We start from the raw sequence: 22,318 nt of genomic DNA on the forward strand, positions 1-22,318 counted from the left end.
AATGGTTCCATTTCTGTAGGAGAGTCCAGTATTTGGTGCCAGTGGGCAGGAAGAACTTGCGAAGAGACTTGCCGAACTTGAGATCAGCCGGGAGTTCCTGAGCGTGTTAGGAGATGATCAAGACTGGTTTGATGAAGACTTTGGTTTGAGCTCTTCTCACAAGATCCCCAAAAATAAGGCAGAAGAAACAATTGTACCTTTAATGGCAGAACCTAAAAGACCTCCCCAGAAGCCATGTGAAACACTATTGGCAGTCCCGCATACTACAGAGGAAGTAGAAATTCTTGTACATAATGCAGCAGAAGAACTCTGGAAATGGAAAGAATTAGGTCATGATCTTCATAGCATTAGCATTCCTACAAAACTGCTTGGCTGTGCCAGTAAGGGTCTAGATTTAGAAAGCACTAGTAAAAGGGTCTACAAACAGGTATGTAACATGGAAGGGTAATTTTAATTTTTAAATTTATCTCCATTGTCTGAAATTTGGATTCTTAGCCATCTTGTATTGTTTTATTTTTCCCTATCAAGGCGGTTTTTGACTTAACAAAAGAGATTTTTGAGGAAATATTTGCAGAGGATCCCAACTTAAATCAGCCTGTCTGGATGAAGCCATGTAGGATCAACTCCAGTTATTTCCGACGAGTGAAAAACCCAAATAACCTTGATGAAATCAAGGTAAACTGCAAACTAGAAAGTATCTCCTTTGTTTGACTTGCTCTTCATTTATGCAGATCTATAAATGCCATAAAAGCAGGTACCCTTTTGTATTATTCGCCCTCTGTCCTCAAGGCCTGTCGCATAGGAGGTATTAAATAAATGTTTGTTGATTCATTGAATCCATAAGCAGTGGAGGGATGGGGGAGAGGGAATCCTGAATCCTCAGGATTTTGCAAAGCATAATTTGAACAGTCATTTCCTATATATACATAGTTTATAATACTTAAGAAAAATTGGGAAATAGGGAGATAACTTACTGTGATTCATTGGAGTTTTAGGTAAATTTTTGGCAATTTAGAGATAGGTATTCTAGGAATATACCTGAAAACATGTCATATATCAAAAAATGCCAGCCCTAGACAGATGTTAACCTTTTCATCTCTGATTTTGGAGGTTTCGAATTAGTGATGTGGCTTTGAAATATGTGGGATAGTAATATGATATATAAAATATAGTATTTGTTTCTAAGAAGTCCCTGAAAAGATTAAGTGCCCTGAAGTTACAGTGACTCCCAACAAGACTTTAGAGTCACATTGGTAGAAATCTCTGCCTGTTCACATGTTTCTTTAATATATCAAAGGTTATATTTCCAGTGTAGTGCCTCTCAAATGGTAATGTGAATATGACTCATCTGGGGATTTTGTTAAAATGGGGATTCTTACTCAGCAGGTCTGGAGTAGGACCCGAGATTCTGTGTTTTTAACAGGCTCCTGAGTGATGCGAATGCTGTTGACCCTAGAACGACTCTGAGTAGCAAAGCTTTGGAGTTGTGTTTTCCAGACTTTATTTGATCACGGAAAGCTCATTTTCCCTATAGCTAGCATACCTCCAACTATAGTTGATCCTTGAACATCGTCGGTGGTTAGGGATGCCAACCCCCTACTCAACTGAAAATCTTTAGCTACCAGAATAGCCTACCAGAAAGCTTACCAATAACATAGTTAACACATATTTTGTATATATATTATATACTGTATTCTTAAAGTAAACTAGGGAAAAGAAATGTTATTAAGAGAATCTTAAGGAAGAGAAAATACATTTATGGTACTGTTATGTATTCACTGAAAAAAATCCGTGTATACGTGGACCCACACAGTTCAAACCCATGTTGTTCAGGGCTTCCCTGTACTCATCTTACTGCTGGATTTTCTTAGTCATCTAGGAGTGTATGTGGTCTATTAAAATATAGTAGGGGCACCTGGGTGGCTCAGTGGGTTAAAGCCTCTGCCTTTGGCTCAGGTCATGATCCCAGGGTCCTGGGATCGAGCCCCGCATCAGGCTCTCTGCTCAGCAGGGAGCCTGCCTCTCCCCCTCCCCTCTTTCTGCCTGCCTGTCTGCCTGCCTACTTGGGACCTCTGTCTGTCAAATAAATAAAAATAAAAATATTTTTAAAAAATACAGTAAAGAACATACACAATATTCTGATATATAATGTGGAAGCATTGCCTAAGCAATTTAGTCTTTTTTTATTCAAATATAATTAACTTATAACCTCATGTTATACAGCTGTACTGCATAGTGATTTGATATTTGTATCTGTTATGAAAAGGTCACCATAACAAGTCTAGTTAACATCCATCATCACATATTGTTTCAAAGTTTTTTGTGTGATGAAAAATTTTAAGATCTGCTGTTGCAGCAACTTTCGAATATACAATACAGTATTAACTATAGAGAGCTTTTGAAAATATTTTGTACTCATAGAACATCAACAGATGTTTATGAGAGACAATGTATGCTTACTTCGAAGTTCGGCAAGCTATGGCCCACAGACCAAATGCAGCCTACCACCTGTTTCTATAAATGAAGTTTTATTGGACCACAGCCACACCCAGTTGTTTAAATATTGTCTGTGGCTGCTTTCCTGCTATAACAGCAGGGCTGAGTAGTTGTGACAGAGACCACATGGCCCACAAAGCCTAAAATTTTTATAGTCTGGCCCTTTACCGAAGTTTGCTGGCCCTAGCTTAAATTGAAATAAGTAGTACCCCCCCAAAAAAAGTTTTCAAGGATTAATTTGATTCATTAAAAAAAAAAAGACTTTAAAATTATGTTCAACTTTGAGAAATAGAGTATCAGAACCTCCTGGGGAGCTTTTTCAAAACACTGGTGTCCTGCATTCTTTCAGCCCTCCAAAATTGCTACATCCTTGAGAGAGGGGTGGTAGAGTTTGGGGACACATTGGTTCGAGAATCTTCTCAAATGATTCTGAATCATAAATGTATCTTTTCCCCCATTAGGAACATTGTTTTTTAACAGAACAACCACAAAAAGTAGTAAAAACCCAAATTATTTTGTTAATAACAGAGAACAAATAAGTTGAAATAAGATACAGAATATATATATCAACAGTCATCAGAATGCATATATCTTTAACACACAATGATGCTACCCACCAATTTCAATATTGAAATGGCATTTTGTAAAGTTTTTTTTTAAGGGTGATAGTTTAAATATTGATACTAAAATTATCATGCTTTTTATACTGAAGTGTTGATTAGTATTTTTTTAATTCAACATACTCAGTCATGGTGCTTCAGAATAAACTGTCTTAGCCAAAGCCTGTACTTTGCTCACATGGCATTGTTTCCAACATTTATATGGGATGTTTTCAGGTGCAGAGATTTATTTTATGCTTCCTTTAGTAGTTTTGCCAGCTTGAAGTTAGCTGATGGTGGGCTCTTGGGTAGAGGGGACTCTAAAGTGATTTTTCTTTGCAGATTCATCGGTGGGTTTTACTTTTGTGTGTTGTGTAAAAACAAAAATTCTTTAAGTGAATAAAGTGTGAGCATTTGGAATGCTTTTGTCTTCAAAATGCTAAGTGGAACAGTAAATGGAAGAATTTGTTGTGATTTTTTAATTATAAATGTCATATTCTTAGCATAAATCTCCATTATGAGCACTAATTCCCAGGAACTTGGTTGTTTGTGTTTCATTCCGTCCTCTTATTTTCACAGAACTTCATAGCCACAGAAGTACTCAAGTTGTTTAGTCTTAAAAAGGAGCCAAACCACAAAACAGATTGGCAGAAGATGATGAAATTTGGAAGAAAGAAAAGAGATCGAGTGGATCATATCCTGGTCAGTGCATATAACTGAAATATTTTTATTTTTATTATCTCTTCTAAAATCGAGATGTATTTAGAGTCTAAAAAGAAGGGGAAGGGAGCGCCTGGGTAGCTCAGTAGGGTAAGCGTCCAACTCTTGGTTTTTCTGCTCAGGTCATGGCCTCGCAGTTGTGGGGTCGAGCCCGGTGTTAGGCTCTGTGCTTAGTGTGAAGTCGCTTCAGATTCTCTCTCCCTCTCTTTCTCATTCACCTTCTCTCTCTCAGTAAAAAAATACCAGTGTAGATTCTGGGTCCAGATTGCCTGAGTTTAAATCCCTTTTCTGACACCTACCTGGTGCATAATCTTGGACAAATTGTCTAACCTCTTTATGTCTCATTTCCCTGTCTGTAATCTGCCAGTACAATTATTAAGAGGATTAAATGGATGTATAGAAGAGTTCCTTGTATATAACTCAGTAAATATTAGTTGTTACCATTTTGTCATCATTATTATCCAGAGCTTTAGCTGGATAGTTTTTATTCCATTTTGCGATATATTTTTTTAGCATTAGAAAAATGTATATCAAGGTGTTTTGGCTTGGTGGGTTAAGCACCTGACTCTTGATCTCAACTCAGGTCTTAATCTCAGGGTTGTAAATTCAAGCACTGCATTAGGCTCCATGCTCAGCCTTTAAAAAAAAAAAGAAAACTGTGTGTCAAACAAAAAAGAATGAAAAAGGAAAGGAAGAAAAGTCTTTCTTCCATAAAAGATCATTAACTAATTGCAAACTTTAGGAAACTCGTTACTTCATTCAGGTTTTATCTCCGAACATTTTCATTCTGGACTTTCTGTCTTGTTTATATTTATATTCATGTAATGAAAACGAGTGTAATACTTAAATTAACCCGTTTTCCCCAAGTATATGCCTTCCCATTGCTTCATTTGCTCAGTAACAGCTACACTAGGTAAACATTTATTTAGTGTTTTATAGCTTGCCATTCCTTTTCAGGCTTTTTTCATGCATGAAAAGAGTGGCAAACTATAAAACATAGTAATTATATGAGGTAGGAAGTACTCCTGTTATTCTGTTTTCTAAATGAGGAAGTTTAGACTCAAAGATATTAAATGACTTGTCCAGCAAATGAGAGCCAAGATTTTAACCAACTAGTTCTTTGTAGATCCTTGCGTCTCAAGAATAGGAACTTGTTCTCCTATTTCAACAGTGGCTTAAAGTTTGAGTTATGGTTAATTTCCATAATTTTACTTCCAGCACTTCTTTAGTAATTAAGAAAGCATATCAGGGGCACCTGGGTGGCTCAGTTGGTTAAGTGTCTCCCTTTGGCTCAGGTCATGAGCTCAGGATCCTAGAGTTAGCCCCGCCTGGGGCTCCCTGCTCAGTGGGGAGTCAGCTTGCCCCTCTCTGTCTGCCCCTCCCCCCGCTACTGCTCTGTCTGTCATTCAAATAAATAAATAAATACATAAATAAAATCTTAAAAAAAAAAAAAGATTTTATTTATTTGAGAGAGAGCACAAGTGGTGGGTAGGGGAGGAGCAGAAGGAGAGGGAGAAGCAGACTTCCTGCTGGGCATAGACCTGGACCTGGGGCTTGATCCCAGGACCCTGAGATCATGACCTGAGCCAAAGGCAGACACTTAACCAACTGAACCACCCAGGTGCCCCTCAAATAAATAAAAATCTTAAAAAAAAAAAAAGATGAAAAAACTATGTCAAGAAACATTCATTTAGGGCACAGTCATTAAGCGTCTGCCTTCGGCTCAGGTCATGATCCCAGGGTCCTGGGATTGAGCCCTACGTTAGTCTCCCTGCTCAGCAGGAAGCCTGCTTCTCCCTCTCCCATTCCCCCTGCTTGTGTTCCCTCTCTCACTGTGTCTCTCTCTCTGTCAAATAAATAAATAAAATCTTTAAAAAAAAAAAAACAAAGAGAGGGGTGCCTGGGTGGCTCGGTTGTTAAGCTTCTTCCTTCAGCTCAGGTCATGATCCCAGGACCCTGGGATCGAGCCTTGCATCAGGTACTCTGCTCGGCAGGAAGCCTGCTTCCCCCTCTCCCACTCCCCCTGCTTGTGTTCCCTCTCTTGTCAGTCTCTCTCTGTCAAATAAATAGATAAAATCTTTAAAAAAAAAAAAAAAAAAGAAACATTCATTTTTCCCTCTATCAATTAAACTGATTACATCCTCTATAAATCATCTCAGTGTACACATTTGAGTGGAGAACTGTGCTGATGAAGGACTGATGTGACGGTAGAAAGCAAGACAGGAGTAGAGCCTACCTTCATGGCTTTTTGCTGCCAGAAACTAGCCATTGATACATAATTTACACACGTGTGTAATTCTAAATTTAACGATAAAAATAGAGGAATGGGAGCTGTTGTAAAAGCATAAGCCAGAGGAAACTGATCTAATGAGGATGGTCAGGGCAGGCTTCCCTGAGGACATTTGATCTGAGATCTTCAAGATGAATAAGCATCACCTGAATTCTAAGATCGAAGAACAGTTAAGGGGGAGCAAACCACATTCGCCAAGCCCTGAAATGAGGAGGAGCATATTTGAGCTGAAATGTTAGTGGTTGAAGGTGACATGAGATAAAACTGGAGAGGTAGAGTCTGTATTCTCCATTGCTTTGTAAGCCATGTTAAGGATTTTGGATCTTATTGTAAAAACAAGGAGTTTAAGAAAGAAAAATTACAAGATCAGATTTCCAGTTTTAAAAATGCTGGGAGAGTGGGTTGCCTGGGTCAAGCATCTGACTCTTGATTGCAGCTCAGGTCATGATCTCAGAGTTGTGGGATCGAGCTCCGTGTCAGGCTCCCTGCTCAGTGGGGAGTTGGCTTGAGATTCTCTCTTTCCCTCTCCCTCTGCCCCAAATAAAAATAAATAAATCTTAAAAATAAATTTTAAAAATGTATCTATGTCTATATCTATATCTCTACCTCCCCAAGTAGATGCTTCAAAAGAACTAAGTGTGTGGTGGAAAACAGACCAGCTAGAATATGTATTATAATATAGAATATATATAGAATATGGAATATTCTATATAATTATATATGTATATAATTATAAGCTAGATATAGCTTATATGGCAAAGGTGGCTGTTTTTTAAAGCAAACCTTCTTAGCTAAGTTTCTTTTGAGTATGTGTCAAAGTAAATGAGGAAACTAGCATCGTGTGCCCCTTGAAAATGACACGGAGAATGAGGGCCTACTACACATGGCCTCGAGCTAGTTACAGACAGCTTTGCCTTCACACGATTATAGAAATGTCATCTTAATAGTGAAAGGATTAAATACACCGGAGCGGGAGGCAGTAATATGGAGGCATCTTCTAACTTGAATTATTAATCAGAAGTGACAAGTAATGTATCTCACAAGTGAACAGTAAGCAAATTGGTTTGTGGCTCTGTGTTAGATGTACCAAACAATATACTGTCTTTGGACGGCAGAGGCTTCCAATGGTGCCAGATAGGGTCACTTAAACAGTAACATCTGTCTCTCTAGCAGTTCTCAGAAAATTCTCAAATTAAAAAAATTACTTTTTATTGTATAAGATTATTATAGCTTGGGTGAGGGTCACATCTGTGTATAACAATTCAAGAGATTTCGGAGTTGGGAAACAGGAACGCATATATTACATGAATATCCCCTTTGCTGGTCATAAAATACATTTCACCTTCCTACAGAGAGAACTGGGCCTATATAACTTGTTTCAAGAGTTTTTCCCCCACTCTTCTTAATATGCAGCTAAATGGTACTGTTAGCTCCTTGAGTTAATTATTAAGAAATACTAAATAAACTTCCCTCCCACAATTAGATTTAGCCAGCCTCGCATTTGGAGATCTTGATGTTTTTGCACTTCAGAGAGATTGAGATTCAAAACAACAGTTCTTTTAAAAGATTTATTTATTTTAGAGAGAGAGAGAGAGCACACATCACACATGCCAGCATGGGAGGTGGGCCAGAAGCAGAGGGAAAGAGAAACTTAAGCAGACTCCGTGCTGAGTGCTGAGCCTGTGGCAGGGCTCGATCTCAGGACCGGACCTGAGCAGAAACCAAGAGCCAGCCGCTTAACCAACTGTGCCACCAAGGCGCCCCTCAAAACAATATTTTATAACATGTGAACCAAAAATTCTTCCCTTAGTACAAAAGAAGAATCATGTTTATTATAAAATAATCAAGATCATTTTAGAAAATTTAGAAAATACTAATAAATCGAAAGAAAATCATAATCTCATCATCTAGATAACTTTTAATATTGTGATGTATGGTCTTATTTAGACAAAGAATTTTTTTAAATAAATGAGATCATCTCTTTATTGTGATCTGATTCTTTTTTCTTAATAAAATGAACATTTTTTTTATCTTGTCACTAAATGGTCCTCTATTTTATATCACTTTTAATAACTTTATACCATTCTATTTTCCTAGAAATACAGTAATCCATTGAATGGTTGTACCATTATTTAACCAGTCAATAATTTTTTTTGCTCTTTTAAACAGTGTTGTAATAAACACCTTGCAGCATGAGATCTTTGTACTTATTTCCAATGATTTCCTTAAGATAAACTCCTAGAAATAGAATTGCTGATTAAAAGTATATGCAGAATATTAAGGCTTTTGTATGTGTGGTCAAATTCTTCTCCAAAAGGGTTGTACCGATTATACATACTTACTAGCACAGTACAAGAGTGGAGGTTCTCGCCTTTGCCAATACTAGCTGTTTACTGATTTTTAAATCTTTACCAAAAGAATGAGCTCATTCTGCTCTAATTTTGTCATTAACATGGTTAATTTTTTACCTGTTTATTGGCTATTCTAAATATCTCGCATGTTTAGTATATGTGTTGTCGAAGCAGGCACTCTTTTGCATGTTTAATCATGAAATATTTCAAAATTCGAAAACAGGACAGAAACCGGTTTCTGCATCCCCCTCTTTAATTTAGTCCAGTTTTTTTCTTCCTAAAGTACATACTTGGAATTAGTTCATTAATCTCACTAACTTAATATAAGGTCTTTGTCTGCAAATGCTTTATTTCTGCTCTTACTCTTGGATTACAGTTTACATAAATATTGAATTCTAGGATGATAGTTCTTTTACTTGAGCAATTTGAAGGTACTTTTTTATTGTAATCTGACATCTGTTGTTGGTCTTGAGAAATCTGCCGACAGTCCTTTACGGGGAATCTGTCTTTTCTTCTTGGTTTCTGTTGGAAGATTCTTATGTGTTCATTTTACAGTTTCTCTGGATATGTCTAGATGTGGATTTCTTTTTTTTCCTGCTTTGGATTCACTGTGCTTATTAAATCTATGGATTCATATCTTTACTGAATTCTGGAAAAATCTCAGCTATTGTCTCTTAGAATGTTTCCTCTCCCCAGGTCTCCAGTTCCTTGTGGCACTTTTCTGGACATACCTTTGGCCCTGTTCTCTCTTTCATCGCTCTTAATTCCTCCACTAAGTAGATGTAACAATTGCTGCTTTTTAAAATTCCTATTTGTCCCAGTACTTAAGATTTTCCTCTTTTCTCAAGATTTCTTTATGCATTACCAATATTTTTTGTTATATTTTATCCAGTATTTCTGTGTTTATATAAGAGGTTTTTTGCATTATCTTACTCTACTGTTTGCTGCCGGTGCTGGTGGTGGTGGTTTGTTTCAATGTACTATAGGAGTTTTTCAAATTTTATTTCTAAGTAATATTTGGATATAATTTAAAAGAGCAGAAGACAGAGGTTAATATTTTGGTCAGCCCAATACTATAGGTAAAATGAAGCCATCTTTTCTTTTAAAATTGATGGGTTTTATTCTTCTAGAGCTTTGATTGTTGGTAATTTTGCTTAGAATCTTAAGCTTTTAAAGGTCCTGAAACTTCCTGAGTCTCATTTAGTATGTTTGGATGTAATGAACTTCACATGTTCCCGTGGATGTTAATGCCACTAAAATGAGAAAACATGGCTTAGCAGTTAAGAGCAAGATCTGTGGAATCAGACCTCTTGTAAGGTTTCAAACTTGTCTCTCCCACTTATTAACAATGTGACTTTAGGTAAGTCACTTCTCTGTCTCAGTCTCCCCATCTGTAGCGTGGCGGCCTCAGAGAGTTGTAATGACCAAATGAGGTACTCAGTGTCCTAAGTGGCATATAGGAAGCTCTTAAAAGTACTAGGTATTATTAATATAATCATTTGTATTGATATACAATCATTTTCTTACTTGATCCCCACCCTCCCTGCCTGCAAACAGCCAGAGTCTAAATTATGTCAGTTAGAACTTGGGTCAGAAATTTGACTTTGTGCTATGAGATATATAACTATGAAGATATTGGGTTTAAGTTGTGAAAAGTCCATCTTTTTATTAAAAATGTATGTGCCCTTCAACTATGGTAGTTTAAATCTGCCACCTGTGCCTGGTCTAGCATTCCTAATAAAAGCACTTTGGGGGCGCCTGGGTGGCTAAGTGGGTTAAGCCTCTGCCTTCGGCTCAGGTCATGGTCCCAGGGTCCTGGGATCGAGCCCCACGTCGGGCTCTCTGCTCAGCGGGGAGCCTGCTTTCTCTCCCCACCCCGCACCTACTCGTGATCTCTCTCTGCCAAATAAATAAAAATCTTAAAAAAAAAAAAAAAAAAAAGCACTTTGATTCAGAGCAAGGAGACACTGTCACCTCTACCTAAAGATCCGAACAATATTAGTAGATTTAAATCCTAGAATGTTGTGACTCCATCTTTCTATATTAGGTCATATAGTATGTCAGCCATATTGTCAAGTTTTTTTGGTACAATTTTCTAACCAATTCCAGTATTTTCTTTCATCACGCTGGTTCATCACCATCAACATGCGTCCTGTGTGATAAAAGAAAAGATTATTAGCACAGAATTAAATCATGTAAAAACAGTTTAATTGGAAAAGGGACTCTGATGTGTGTATGCATAAATACTGTGCTTCACAGCAGTTAAGAAAGAACTAGAGGAAACTCTTCACATATTTGCCTGTTAAAGCATTATTGAAAAGGATCCTCTTAGCTCCCAGGAGCACCTGTGGCCAGTTCAGATTAATCCAGTCGGTTATTTCCTATACATCTGCTGTGTGCCAAGTGTGATACTCTGGGCACTGGGAATACATGAGTGAAACAAAGCAGACAAAATGCAAGGAGCTTTCATTGTACTGAGGGAGACATAAAATAAGTTAAATATATAGAGGCAATAAGGGAATATTGGGGGTGGCAGTTTTAGAACGGATGGCTGGGGGAGGTCTTGCTGAGAAGATGACACTTGTTTAAAGGACTGAGGGAAACAAAGTGAGCCAAGCGCTCATCCAGGGGAAGAACATTCTGGGAATGATAAATAGGGCCGTGATCGCTGGGGGAAAGTCACTGGGTATGGAGCAGAGTGGGGGGTCAGAAATAGTAGGAGTTGATGTTTCAGAGGTATTGGTGTGTGTGTGTGTGTGTTTGTGTGTGTGCGCGCGTGCGCGCACACGCACGCACAGAGGGCCAGATCATGTAGGGTCTAAGAGGCCCTTGTAAAGACTATAGGTTTTACCCTGAATGAGACTGGCAGACATTTAACAATTGAGCAGAAGAGTGACGTGATGTGACATACATTTAACAGGATCTCTGTGGCTGCTGTGTTGAGAATAGACTGAAGGAATGGTAGCAGAGCTGGGGGCAAGGAGATCAGTGGGATATTGTAATAATCCAGGCAAGTGATAAGTGGCCAGAACCAGTTTGGTGGTATTGAGGTGGTGAGAAGTGGTCAGATTCTCGACATATTTTCAAAATAGAACAACGGAACTGCTGATAAATTGAATGTGGCATGTAAGAGACAGAAAGGTAGTAAGACGGGCGCCTGGGTGGCTCAGTGGGTTAAGCCTCTGCCTTCAGGTCGGGTCATGGTCTTAGGGTTCTGGGATTGAGTCCAGAATCACGCTCTCTGCTCAGCAGGGAGCCTGTTTTCCCCGCCACCCCTGCCTGCCTCTCTGCCTACTTGTGATCTCTGTCAAATAAATAAAATCTTAAAAAAAAAAAAAAAAAAAAGGTAGTAAGAACGACTCCATTGGTTTGGTGGGGGCAACTGGAAGGATAGAATTCCATTTGCTGATTTGAGAAAGACTGAGAGGAACAGGTTGGAAAGGAAAATCAAGAGTTCTGTTTTGAACATACTAAAGTTGAGGTGTCTGATAAACATCCAAGTGGAGACACCAAGTAGGCAGTTGGATGTATGAGTCTGGAGCTCAGGCCAGAGACCTGAGCTGGAGATAGGAATTTGGGGATGATGGACATGGAGGTGGCAGTCAAAGCCACGTGGCCAAGAGAATGCAGACTAATAGAGAGGAGGTCCAGCAGCTGATTCCTGTCACACTCTAGTGTTTCAGGCATTCAGAAGATGAGGAGGAACCAACAAAGGAAACGAGAAAGGAGCAGCCAGTGAGGTAGAAGAAAGCCCGGAGAGTGTGGGGTCTTGGAAGCCAGGTGAAAGCGTTTCCAGGAAGGAGGAGGAATTAACTGCATGGGCTATAGCTAATTGGTCAGGTAAAATAAGAACTGAGGATTTACCGTGGCATTTAGCAATATGTAGGTCTTGACTGATCTTACCATTAATGTGAGTAATCTGGGATGTGCGAGGTCAGCGCTGGGTTTCAGTAGCTTTCAAGAGGGAATGAGAGATTAGTGAGAACAAAAGTGGATATTTCAAAGGCGGTTTTTTTGGTAAAGTGAAAGATGGAGAGGGTCATGGTGACAAGGTAGGGGTCTTGTAGCTTGAAAGAAATATGCTGACAGGAAAAATTCGCTAGAGATAATGGGATGATGCAGAGAAGCACGGAGGGGCTGCGGGAGCTTCGTTCCTGTGGCGGCGCGGGCGGTGTCCACACCGTGGGCGGGTGCCCTCCCACGGAACCTTAGCACTTGTGACGCGATAGACTACTGTGTTCAGCGTTTCGTGATACACGGTTGCTTCCTCCGTACGAACGTGCAGAATAATTTAGGGAACTCTTGGTCCCAGCTCAGGTCTTGATCTTGGGGTGGTGAGTTCAGGCCCTGCACTGGGCTCCACATTGGGCATGGAGCCTACTTAAACACAGAGAGAGAGAAAGAAAATGTATGATTGAGCTGTCCTTGCTCAGACCGGGAAGGTCCCTAATCAGTCTAACTGTCCATGTGTCTGTGGCGTTATTTGAGGTGAGTAAAATTTAAAGAATGTTTTTTAGACAGAAAGGCCTCCATTAGCCAAGAAAAGAAATCTTTCCTTCAACTCCAGTTCCCATTCACTGTCCCGTTACCGCTTCACAAGGACATCCTTGAATTTGTAACTTAGGCGAGCTAAGCATATGTCGAACTATTTTTAGCAGTGCATCCTCAAAGTGTGTATGTGTGGAATGAATAAGAAGTTAGACCAACTTTTGTATATCCTTTATACACAGTAGCCTTGGAAAATCTCTCTCCTGTAGGTAGAATTGCACTTAAAACCACAAATCCTGGAGTGAAAGCATCCAGCTAATGACTGAATCTCCTTTACAATGTAAGATCTGATAAGATGCTAGGTAGATAGCTCTTGAGTGTCTGCTTACTGTTGGAAAGTTCTTTCTCATAGTAAGCCTAAAAAGGTTTTCATGTAACTAATTAGAACTTACTTCTACAGCTTTGGGGTTTTATAATAATTTTAATTCTTTCTGCATGCCTTTGAGGCAGCTCTCATGTTCTACCTAAGTCTTTCCTTCCCTGTTAAATGTTGGTATTCTCTGCTCTTGTCTGATAGTATTTTTAAGTTCCTTCAACATTTTCAACTTTACTTTTTTCAGTGTCCCCCTTTAGACACCATGCTCAGAATTAACCATGTGATATTTCATGTGCTGATTTATTAGTGCAGTCATATAGCCTCCTCTCTTTTTCCATTAATGCAGCTTATAATCACATTTGTTTTTTGACTACATGAGTCTCATGAGACTCAGAAAAACTTGGGAAAACCTCAAAACCAGAGAGCTTTTGTAGTTATTTGGGGGGCCCAAATACAGGACCTTATTCTTTTCTTCCATCATCTTGTTAAATTTGGCCCTTTGTTCCAAGCTACCAATACATTAAAAAAAATTTTTTTTTTATTTTTTTATAAACATATAATGTATTATTAGCCCCAGGGGTACAGGTCTGTGAATCGCCAGGTTTACACACTTCACAGCACTCACCATAGCACATACCCTCCCCAATGTCCAAAATACCAATACATTTTTGAGTGCGTTCTTCCAACATAGTTCTCTCTCTCAACCTTGTGTTACCTCTAAAATTCATCCAAGTCATGGCCAAAAATGATGAACTGGTTACAGCCAAAGACAGCTTTTAGCGCTCACTGAAAAATCCATGGGCCAGGTATTTAACACATTCTCTTTGCACCGTCCTTGTCACTGGGAAACATAGAGTACAGTTTTGCCAAATAATGAAATACCAGCAAGATGGATTGGGAGCACAGAGGAAAAAGCTCCTGAGTCTTTCAGGCAGAAACTTCCTTGCAGGTTGGTGGTAATTTTGTCCTTTAATCAAAAAAGCACAAATCCATTTTACTGACCTATTTCTGTTTCCCCATCTTATCTGCAAGGATATGGTGGAAGACCCTGCCCCATGCTTGCTGAAATCTGGCCACGTTTAGTTTCCCACATTTCTCTTTCCTGCCCGCCTCATACCCTGTCAAAATAAAAGAAAATGAAGTTAGACTTTTTAATGTAATGTAATTACATTAGACTAAAATTACATTAGTCTAAAATTAGACTTTTTAATGTAATTTATTTACATACTATATATTAACTTACCATACGTGTATGATACATGGGTAAGAGCAAGGGAAATGTGTAATAAGACAGAAGAGGCTCCAGGAGCCAGAATGGAAGAAAATGGAGGCAGATCTGCAGGCTGTGAGAACCCCTTGATTGCTACATTTGCAGTTCGAAGTTGGGGCTTTGTGCTTTTGGATGGCCAAAGCAAAACGGAAAGCATGATGTTGGTCCTCACCAGCTGAGAGAAAAGTGGTTCTTGCTCTAAGGCGGAGCAAAGCTTTTGCTAAACCTCACACGGCGCAGTGAGGCCCGTCGTCTGCACGCTGAGACCGCGGATCTTGTCCCAAGTCTGTATTCTCCTGTGAGACCACCAACGATTTCGTCAGGACTGTGCTTCCTGAATTTTGTCAGTGGGGAGGAATTTGCTCAAAGAAAAGGTTTAATGTTAAAGGCGGAGAAAACCTCTAAAACGGAAAGCTGGGCAACTTTGGACAAAATTCATGGGGATAGTAAAGCTTTTGGGGACACCCCTGTTAGCTTTCCCAGAACACGGTTCTCCCTCAAAACCAGTTTGAGAAGTGTTGCATTAGGCTGTTGTTTACAACCTCCTTCAGGAGAGCATCACCAGTTCCTTGGTACGTTAATAACATTCCTTACACATCCATACAGAATGATTCTTTGATCAAATAAATATAGAAACTCTGAATTAAACAAGTTTCTTTACTGGTGGACTTCTATTTAATAAGCTAATGTACAAGGTGAACCTCCCAGGTGGGGTTTTCTGAAACTTATTTGACCATGGAGCCCTTTTTGGTGGCATATCTGTTCATGGATCATAAATTAGGGGACAAAGGAAATGGCTATTTGGCAAATCCTTCAAACACCCTCGTCCACAAGAGAGCATGTGGCAGCCACTGTGTCATATATTTGTCATCCCTGGCCAGGGGCACCTGTCGAACAAAGCTGTTCTTCCTTCTCTTGCTCTCAGACTCCAGGGCCATGGGCTCTCTCTCCCCCAAGAGTTTTCTCATTTACTCATAACAGGAAGCAGAGTACAGTTCCAGTCTTTGCTTCCTCTACCTTTTTCAAGATGAGACTATGATCAGAGCAGGCCTGGCATTTGTGGTCACGTGGCTTTTTCGTCAAGTTAGACTTCTGGTTAGAGACCCTCTGTCGCTGCAGTTTGACTTCACTGAATTCCTCACTAGATCGGGGTTTACAGTCCACTTTCTGCTCCTGGCCTCTGTGCCACACACGGTCTCATTGTGTACTGTACATCTCTTATGTGTCTTTTACGAGCAGTCTTTAAAAATTATAAACAAGCAAAAAATCTTGGGCAAATAAATAAAGTCATAAATAATAATGTATTTTTAAAATACTCTAATGAATATTTAAACTCCATTCATTTATTTATAATACTCTAGAATCACATTCAGTATTTTCTTTGGATATATGCATTTTATATTTGTAAATCCATATATCTAATAATTTACATGCTTCTCTCCCCCTTAAATCTTTACATGTTTGCCTATATTGTCATAGACAACAACATACTTGTAAACCTTAATATCTATAAAATGCTGGAATATTGTCAGATTCCATTTTGACAGATTTGAAGCCACTTTTATTTGTCAGTTGAGTCTTTATTTATTTATTTATTTATTTATTTATTTATTTGACAGAGAGGAAGAGAGAGATAGAAGAGAGGCAGCACAAGCAGGGGAAATGTCAGGCAGGGGAGAAGCAGGCTCCCCAGTCAGCAAGAGCCCAATGCGGGGCTTGATCCCAGGACCCTGGGATCATGACCCCAGCTGAAGGCAGCGGCTTAACCGACTGAGCCACCCAGGTGTCCCAAGTCTTTTCAAAACTACCTTTTTCTCTGACTAATTGCCTTGGGCTGTATTCTCATGGGAGTGGGATGGGACTATGATTAATATGAATATACAATGATAATATCAATACAGTCAATTTCCTAGCTTTCATGTGACAGTAATTTTCTAACCTTCCTGTTCTCTAAATTCTAGGTCCAGGAGCTCCATGAGGAGGAGGCACAGTGGGTGAACTACGACGAGGATGAGTTGTGCGTGAAGATGCAGCTAGCCGACGGGATCTTTGAGACCTTGATCAGAGATACTATTGATGTTCTGAATCAGATCACTGAGAAACAGGGGAGAATGCTACTTGTGTGACATCTTGCAAATAAACCGAACACTGAGTGCTAACATGAGTCCTGGGCCTTTCTGCCTCCTGATACACACCCCATCTCCATCATAGCAAGAGCGCTTCTGGACTTGTTACCTTTCCTTAAAGACTACTGGTTTGGAGTTCATGGGACAATGCGGTATATCTGGTAGGACAGCCTTTGCCTTTAGAGACTGTCCGCTGGATTAGTTGGTGATTTTCGGTGGGCAGGGCTGCACTCCTGATGTTGACACACAGTATAATCCTCCACCTCTTGTTACCACCCCTGCTGGGTCTCAGATGCGGGCTGAAAACACCAGACTTAGCTGAGATGAGGCTAACACTTGGTTGAGTCTGAAGTCGGGCAGGAGAGGTATATAGAATTCTGCGTCTTACCATTTTTTGAAAAGTAACCCTGGTCTACACCATGAAAGTCATAAATGGACATTATAGTCTCTAAACAGTATTAAACCCCTCACCACTTCCAAATAGGCAAGTCTAAGAACGTGTGCCTATTTCACATTCTGGAATTCCTTTCAGTTCTTTTTGAAGACCATTTTCTTCCATTTTTGCAGTTGGGAAGCACCAAGTGGACTGTCGAGTTAACAGCAGTCAATGGTAGCCTTGCTTTCTGGGCACCATCTAAAGAATCTTAAACCTTTGCATTGTTTTTAGTTTTCTCTGTGTGGGCATGAAAACAAAGAATGCCCCCCACTGAAGACTGGACCCAAAGGACTGATGCAGGGCTGGTTCTTCTACCCCTTCTTCTCTCCCTGCACTTTTCTTACTCCTTCTGAACCTCTACCAGCTGCTCCTAGAGTCACAGATCCTCAGGACCATCTCAGGCATCCAGGCATGGCAGAAGTGGAAATAATTCATTTTGGCCTTCAAACTTTCAACTCCCATCTCTCCCCAAGAAGTCAGAGACGCTGTTACTTGAATGATTTAGGAAATGAGTGTGTGCACCAAAGACAAAAAGATATTGTCTATTGTTTGTGTGCTTGTTCTACGCTATGGAACATTTTAAAATTTATTCTGAGATAAATTATTAAGTTGAAAATGTGTGTCCCTATTCAGAAGTGAAAGATTCTTCTTGTAATAGTAAAACTTCCGTCTTGAAGCTTCTGTGGTTCACAGTCTTTTGCACAGGAAATCTACCGTTTTAACAAACCCATACACATATCGAAGAAGGCAGTTTAATTCTGTGAAAAGAAGATGAGCTTTTCCAAGATCACCTGCCATAGCAGGAATGGAATAAGATATTTCAAGACACTGTAAAATTCAGTTCTGCCTCTCTTGCACCATTGCTTCTCACAACTATTACCTGTACCTGAAAACAAATACAGAGACTCCAGCTGCTACATTAGAGCATATGTGATGCTCTCTGGGACCTCAGTACCCTGCCTTCTTGACTGGTTTCTCTTAATCAGTCCTGTCCTTCTTCAAGTAATCTAGAAGAATGTGGATAATCTTAGGCGTGAATGTAAATGCCTTAATATTGAAGGTCCTGGTTAGAAGCATGATATAATAAGACATCCATCCACTGGATTCATTTTTGCAAATATCCTGGAATGTTATAGCTTCAAAATATGTTAGAAAAACCCCAAAGATGGTATAATCTTTAAGTGTGCACGTTCGTTCATTTCTGCATCTTTCCTCCCAACCCGCCTTTGCGTCTCAGATGTGTCACTATGCACACTTCCATTCCTCCTTGGTTTCATCTTGTCATTATGAGAAACTTACCGAAATAATCATTGGAATATTTGCATTTTGCACAATGACTGGTATGATAGCTCTTGACGAATAAGGAAAGCACTGAAATGTGGTGATTGGGTCTCGGGAAATGCGCAGATTGATGCATTGTCGGCATTTCTTCTGGGCTTTTGCTGTTGAGCTCTCGTCTTGTAGCCATAATGAGCAGATCGACTAAGAGGAGCTAGGGTTTCTTGGGGTTATTAACCAGTAGTGTGGAGATGTTGTTTTCACGTTGGCCAAGGAAAAGCAAAGGCCCTTCTTTTTAGTTCGTGTTATTTGGAAGACAGAAAAACATCTTGTCTACACCCTCTGGCTGTTTGTAGGATTACATTGTCCTTATGATACTGAAACTTTACAGCTGCTATAAATTTTTTATAAGTGAATATGAAAATAATATAATAGGAATATAGGTTGTTTTTCTACATTCTCATTATTTGGACCTAAATCAATTTTTAATAAGAAGATTAATCTTTACTCTTTATGACATTATGATTCCAGAAAAGGAAAAAAAAAAAAGATTTAAGTGTGTGGAGTCGGCTCTCCAGACTTGGGGTTCCGTAGTGAGGATATAGCCGGGACCACATATTGGCCCCCATCACATGCTCCTGCCATCTCCCGTCTTTAGAATCCCGGGCTCTGGCTGAGAGGCAGCAGTCGGTCCGTCTTACTCCTTGTTAGAAATGGTTGTCCGTAGTTTGGTAGCAGCAAACAGAGGAATCTATAATTAGCAGATTTCTTATTATTTTTAACTATTGGATAGAATTGAAAAGATGTTTAGTGTTAGCATTAGGACTGGTGACTGTGGATCCCCAGCTACTCGTTCCATATTGGGATCTTTTTAATCAAGCTCTGCCTCTTAACCAAGAATCTAAATATTCCCTTTCTAATCTTTGTTCCTTCTCCCCACGCTCCCATCCTCTTTCACTTTCTTCATAATTCCTCTAAGAAAAAGATCTTTGCATCAGCAGTAATATCTTTTAGAATAGCACTATCAGAATTTAGTAGTAAACCAACATAGAGGCTTCAGATTTCGTTCTGAGTCCAAAATAATTTGTGCTACCCAGGGTGCTGACCTCTGGGTTAAACAAGTACAGGGTATAGATTCCCTCTTCAGGTCTAAACAGGAATTTTTATTCTAGGGAAAAGTGGGAAGAGCTCAAAAGTAGTTAATAAGGAAGGTAATTGGTTTTTCTTTTACCCAAAAGAAAAGAAAATTCCTTCTGTGACTACTGGTCTCTGAGAAATTATCTTTCAAAAGAGATTTCATGCTCATTAGAGTGTTGTGGCCTATTGATAAAAACAATTTTGTTCACTTTCTTGTCTTGAAAAAAGTGGCCTTAGCTTTTTGCAATACTTGAATAAAGTGTGTCCTCGCACAGCATTAGAGACTCGTAACTTTTCTGCAAGAAGTTCAAACTTAACATCTTCTTTTACTACCTTAAGAATACTAGTGAAGAAAACATTAATTCAAAGAGCAAATGATAGAAACTACAATGACGTTTAATGCAAATTGTAGGAATTTACATGTTTACAAATCATCTTGAACTGGTTGTGCAGCAATTCAATAAAATATCTTTGTATTATAAAAATGTGAAGAAAACAATGTAAACTGATGTAAAGGAGGTACTGTCATTTTAATTAACCTATCTGTGTTTAATAGCTTTTCCTTCCGGACTTTGCAAAGCCTTCTGGGTAAACACATTGCAAAGCGTTCTCTGGGAGGCCTGGCCTCCGTGTGTGTACTGTACCGTGCAGACATGAAAAACAAACCCGTTTACTGTGTATGTGTAAATAGCTGCTCATCAGGCCGTTTTCAGCCAATGGTCCCATCCGGTGCAGCTTTGCACAGAAGACTTGGGGTGTGGTTTGTAAGTATGATCTGTAAAATAACTGGGATGAGTTCCCGTGTATACCTGTGTAAATAGATTTGTTAACTGAAATGTACTTTAAGAAGAGATAAAAATCTGTAAATAAACTGATTTATAAATTAAGTTTGTGTTACGTCTCCGTTTTTTTCACCTTCCGAGTTGAGATCAGAAGCCAGTCCCCGTGAAGTTGCGTGCCGGCTCGCAGAGCACGTGCGCTCGGGCCGCGGAGCCCGGGGAACTGAGGGGAGAGGCCGTCCCCTCCGCTCGGAAAGGCCGTCGCCCCAGACACCCGAACAGCCTGGACGTTCGTCGCTCGTGTGTGCGATCCGGGAGCACACCTTCACGTTCTCAGCACTGTGCCGAGTGCTGGGGAGGAAGTGGGAGGCCACAGCCGTGGCCCCTGATCCCGTGGAGCTGAAAGTCTAATGAAAGAGTCATCAAAACAGAATTTCGAAAACAATACATGACGAATCGCAGTTAAGTGCTGCAAACGAAGCACGCGAAGCACGCGCAGGGTTTGAGAATATATAATAAAAAGAACCCAGCAGGTGGGGATGGGTCAGAGAATGGCTCCCTGGCAAATTATAACTCTGTGTTCGCTCTTGATGGGCTTCTTGCCTGCAATTCATGGCAAACAACGTTTCCCCCAGATGACTTATTCTGATCACCCTTGCAAAATAACACACAGAAAAGTCACATGCAATTAAGTGGGCCACAAAAAAGCAGCCATCCGATGACTAGGTGTGGAGGCTATAATTTATTTCTAGAAATACAAGCTTGGAAAAGAATGGAGCTAGAGATCTAGAAGAATAAATCAATTTCCAAGATGGAAACGTAGGCCCTTGGGAATGAATCTCTCTAGCCCTCCAGAGTGGAAGTAGCCGCCATGGTCTTGCCTGAATTGCTCTAGCTCTAGGAGCCTCCTGGTGGCCAACCCTGGTGTGCTTTTAACCCCCACAGAGCTGTGAATATTAAAAGAATTCTCAAAGAGGACTGACCCCCAGATTGCTACAGATTCTAAGACATCCTTCTGACTCCTAGAATAGATCTATGAGTGCCCATTGTGTGCCAGATACTGTGGTGCTAAGTAGACACAACAGTAATGACAGGTTGAACCTTGCGGGGAAAACCCCAAATATCTTTTCCCTTGAATCCAAATATGTGCAAATGGTAGCTGGCACTGGTAGACAGCGGAGCTAATGATGGTGGGCCCACAGCGGTGAGATCTGCAGTGGGCAGTGCCTGCTGAAGTGAATGCTGAACTAGCCAGTGCTCTCCAAAATCCCAGAAAAGCTCAGAAACCGAAGGCAGTGACTGCCACAGAAGAAGGTGTGAAGCAGGGGGACTGTTCCACCATTCACTCTTGGCCTACGTGAGGCCAAGGTTAAAAGACAGGTAAGTGGCACCCAGTGAAGAGAACAGGGACATGAGATGAGGTCACTGGGCACAGACAACAGCACCCCAGGTTCAAGGGGGAAAGCATCTCCCTACAGCCAGAGAGGACAGGAAGGGCACAGGAGCCAGCCCCTTGCTATGCGTGGGTTCCCCGTGGCCAACAGGTGCACTCCAAAGCCCAAGGGGGAGGTGTGACTGCATGGACCCCATGCTGTGCCCCCAGGAAGTTACCAGCACCCACCCCATGGGGTCTGAAATACAGCTGGGGCTGGGCCTGAGGGCCAGGGTCACATGTGCTTAAGCAGAACAAAGGAGGACACACTGGGAGTCTGGAGGAGGGAAATGGATTCCCACAGGAGCTGATAAGCCCAGCACAGGCTGTGAGCACCCTATCTCTTGGTTAAGGAAGTGTGCCAGGTCCAAGGCTACTTCTAGGAGACTGTGCAGGAGGTGAAAAGCTGTATGATTGCCTTTCCCAACAGCCCACCCCACCTACCCTGCTCAGCCACTGGAATGTCCGGCAAAGTGCATCGAATCCGGAAGGACCATGGTTTACCTCAAACGTGTAGGTGGAGCTGGGACCATGGGCCCC

The 22,318-nt window shown here is 40.4% G+C and overlaps 1 protein-coding gene across 4 annotated transcripts in view; it reads left to right on the forward strand.

The window, feature by feature from the left end:
* The window catches only part of LOC111150650 (centrosomal protein 350), a 156,158-nt gene extending 135,704 nt beyond the window's left edge, over positions 1-20,454 (forward strand). For all 4 annotated transcript variants that reach the window (XM_022508136.1, XM_022508137.1, XM_022508139.1 and 1 more), the window contains exons 35-38: positions 20-427; positions 529-675; positions 3,675-3,797; positions 16,552-20,454. In XM_022508136.1, the coding sequence (XP_022363844.1) occupies positions 20-427; positions 529-675; positions 3,675-3,797; positions 16,552-16,716 (843 nt within the window). In that variant the 3' untranslated portion in view covers positions 16,717-20,454. The remainder of the gene's footprint in view (positions 1-19; positions 428-528; positions 676-3,674; positions 3,798-16,551) is intronic.
* Positions 20,455-22,318: the final 1,864 nt, after the last annotated feature.

This window comes from Enhydra lutris, unplaced genomic scaffold (assembly GCF_002288905.1).
Source record: "Enhydra lutris kenyoni isolate GAN:26980312 unplaced genomic scaffold, ASM228890v2 scaffoldscaffold24, whole genome shotgun sequence".
Lineage (NCBI taxonomy): Eukaryota > Metazoa > Chordata > Mammalia > Carnivora > Mustelidae > Enhydra > Enhydra lutris.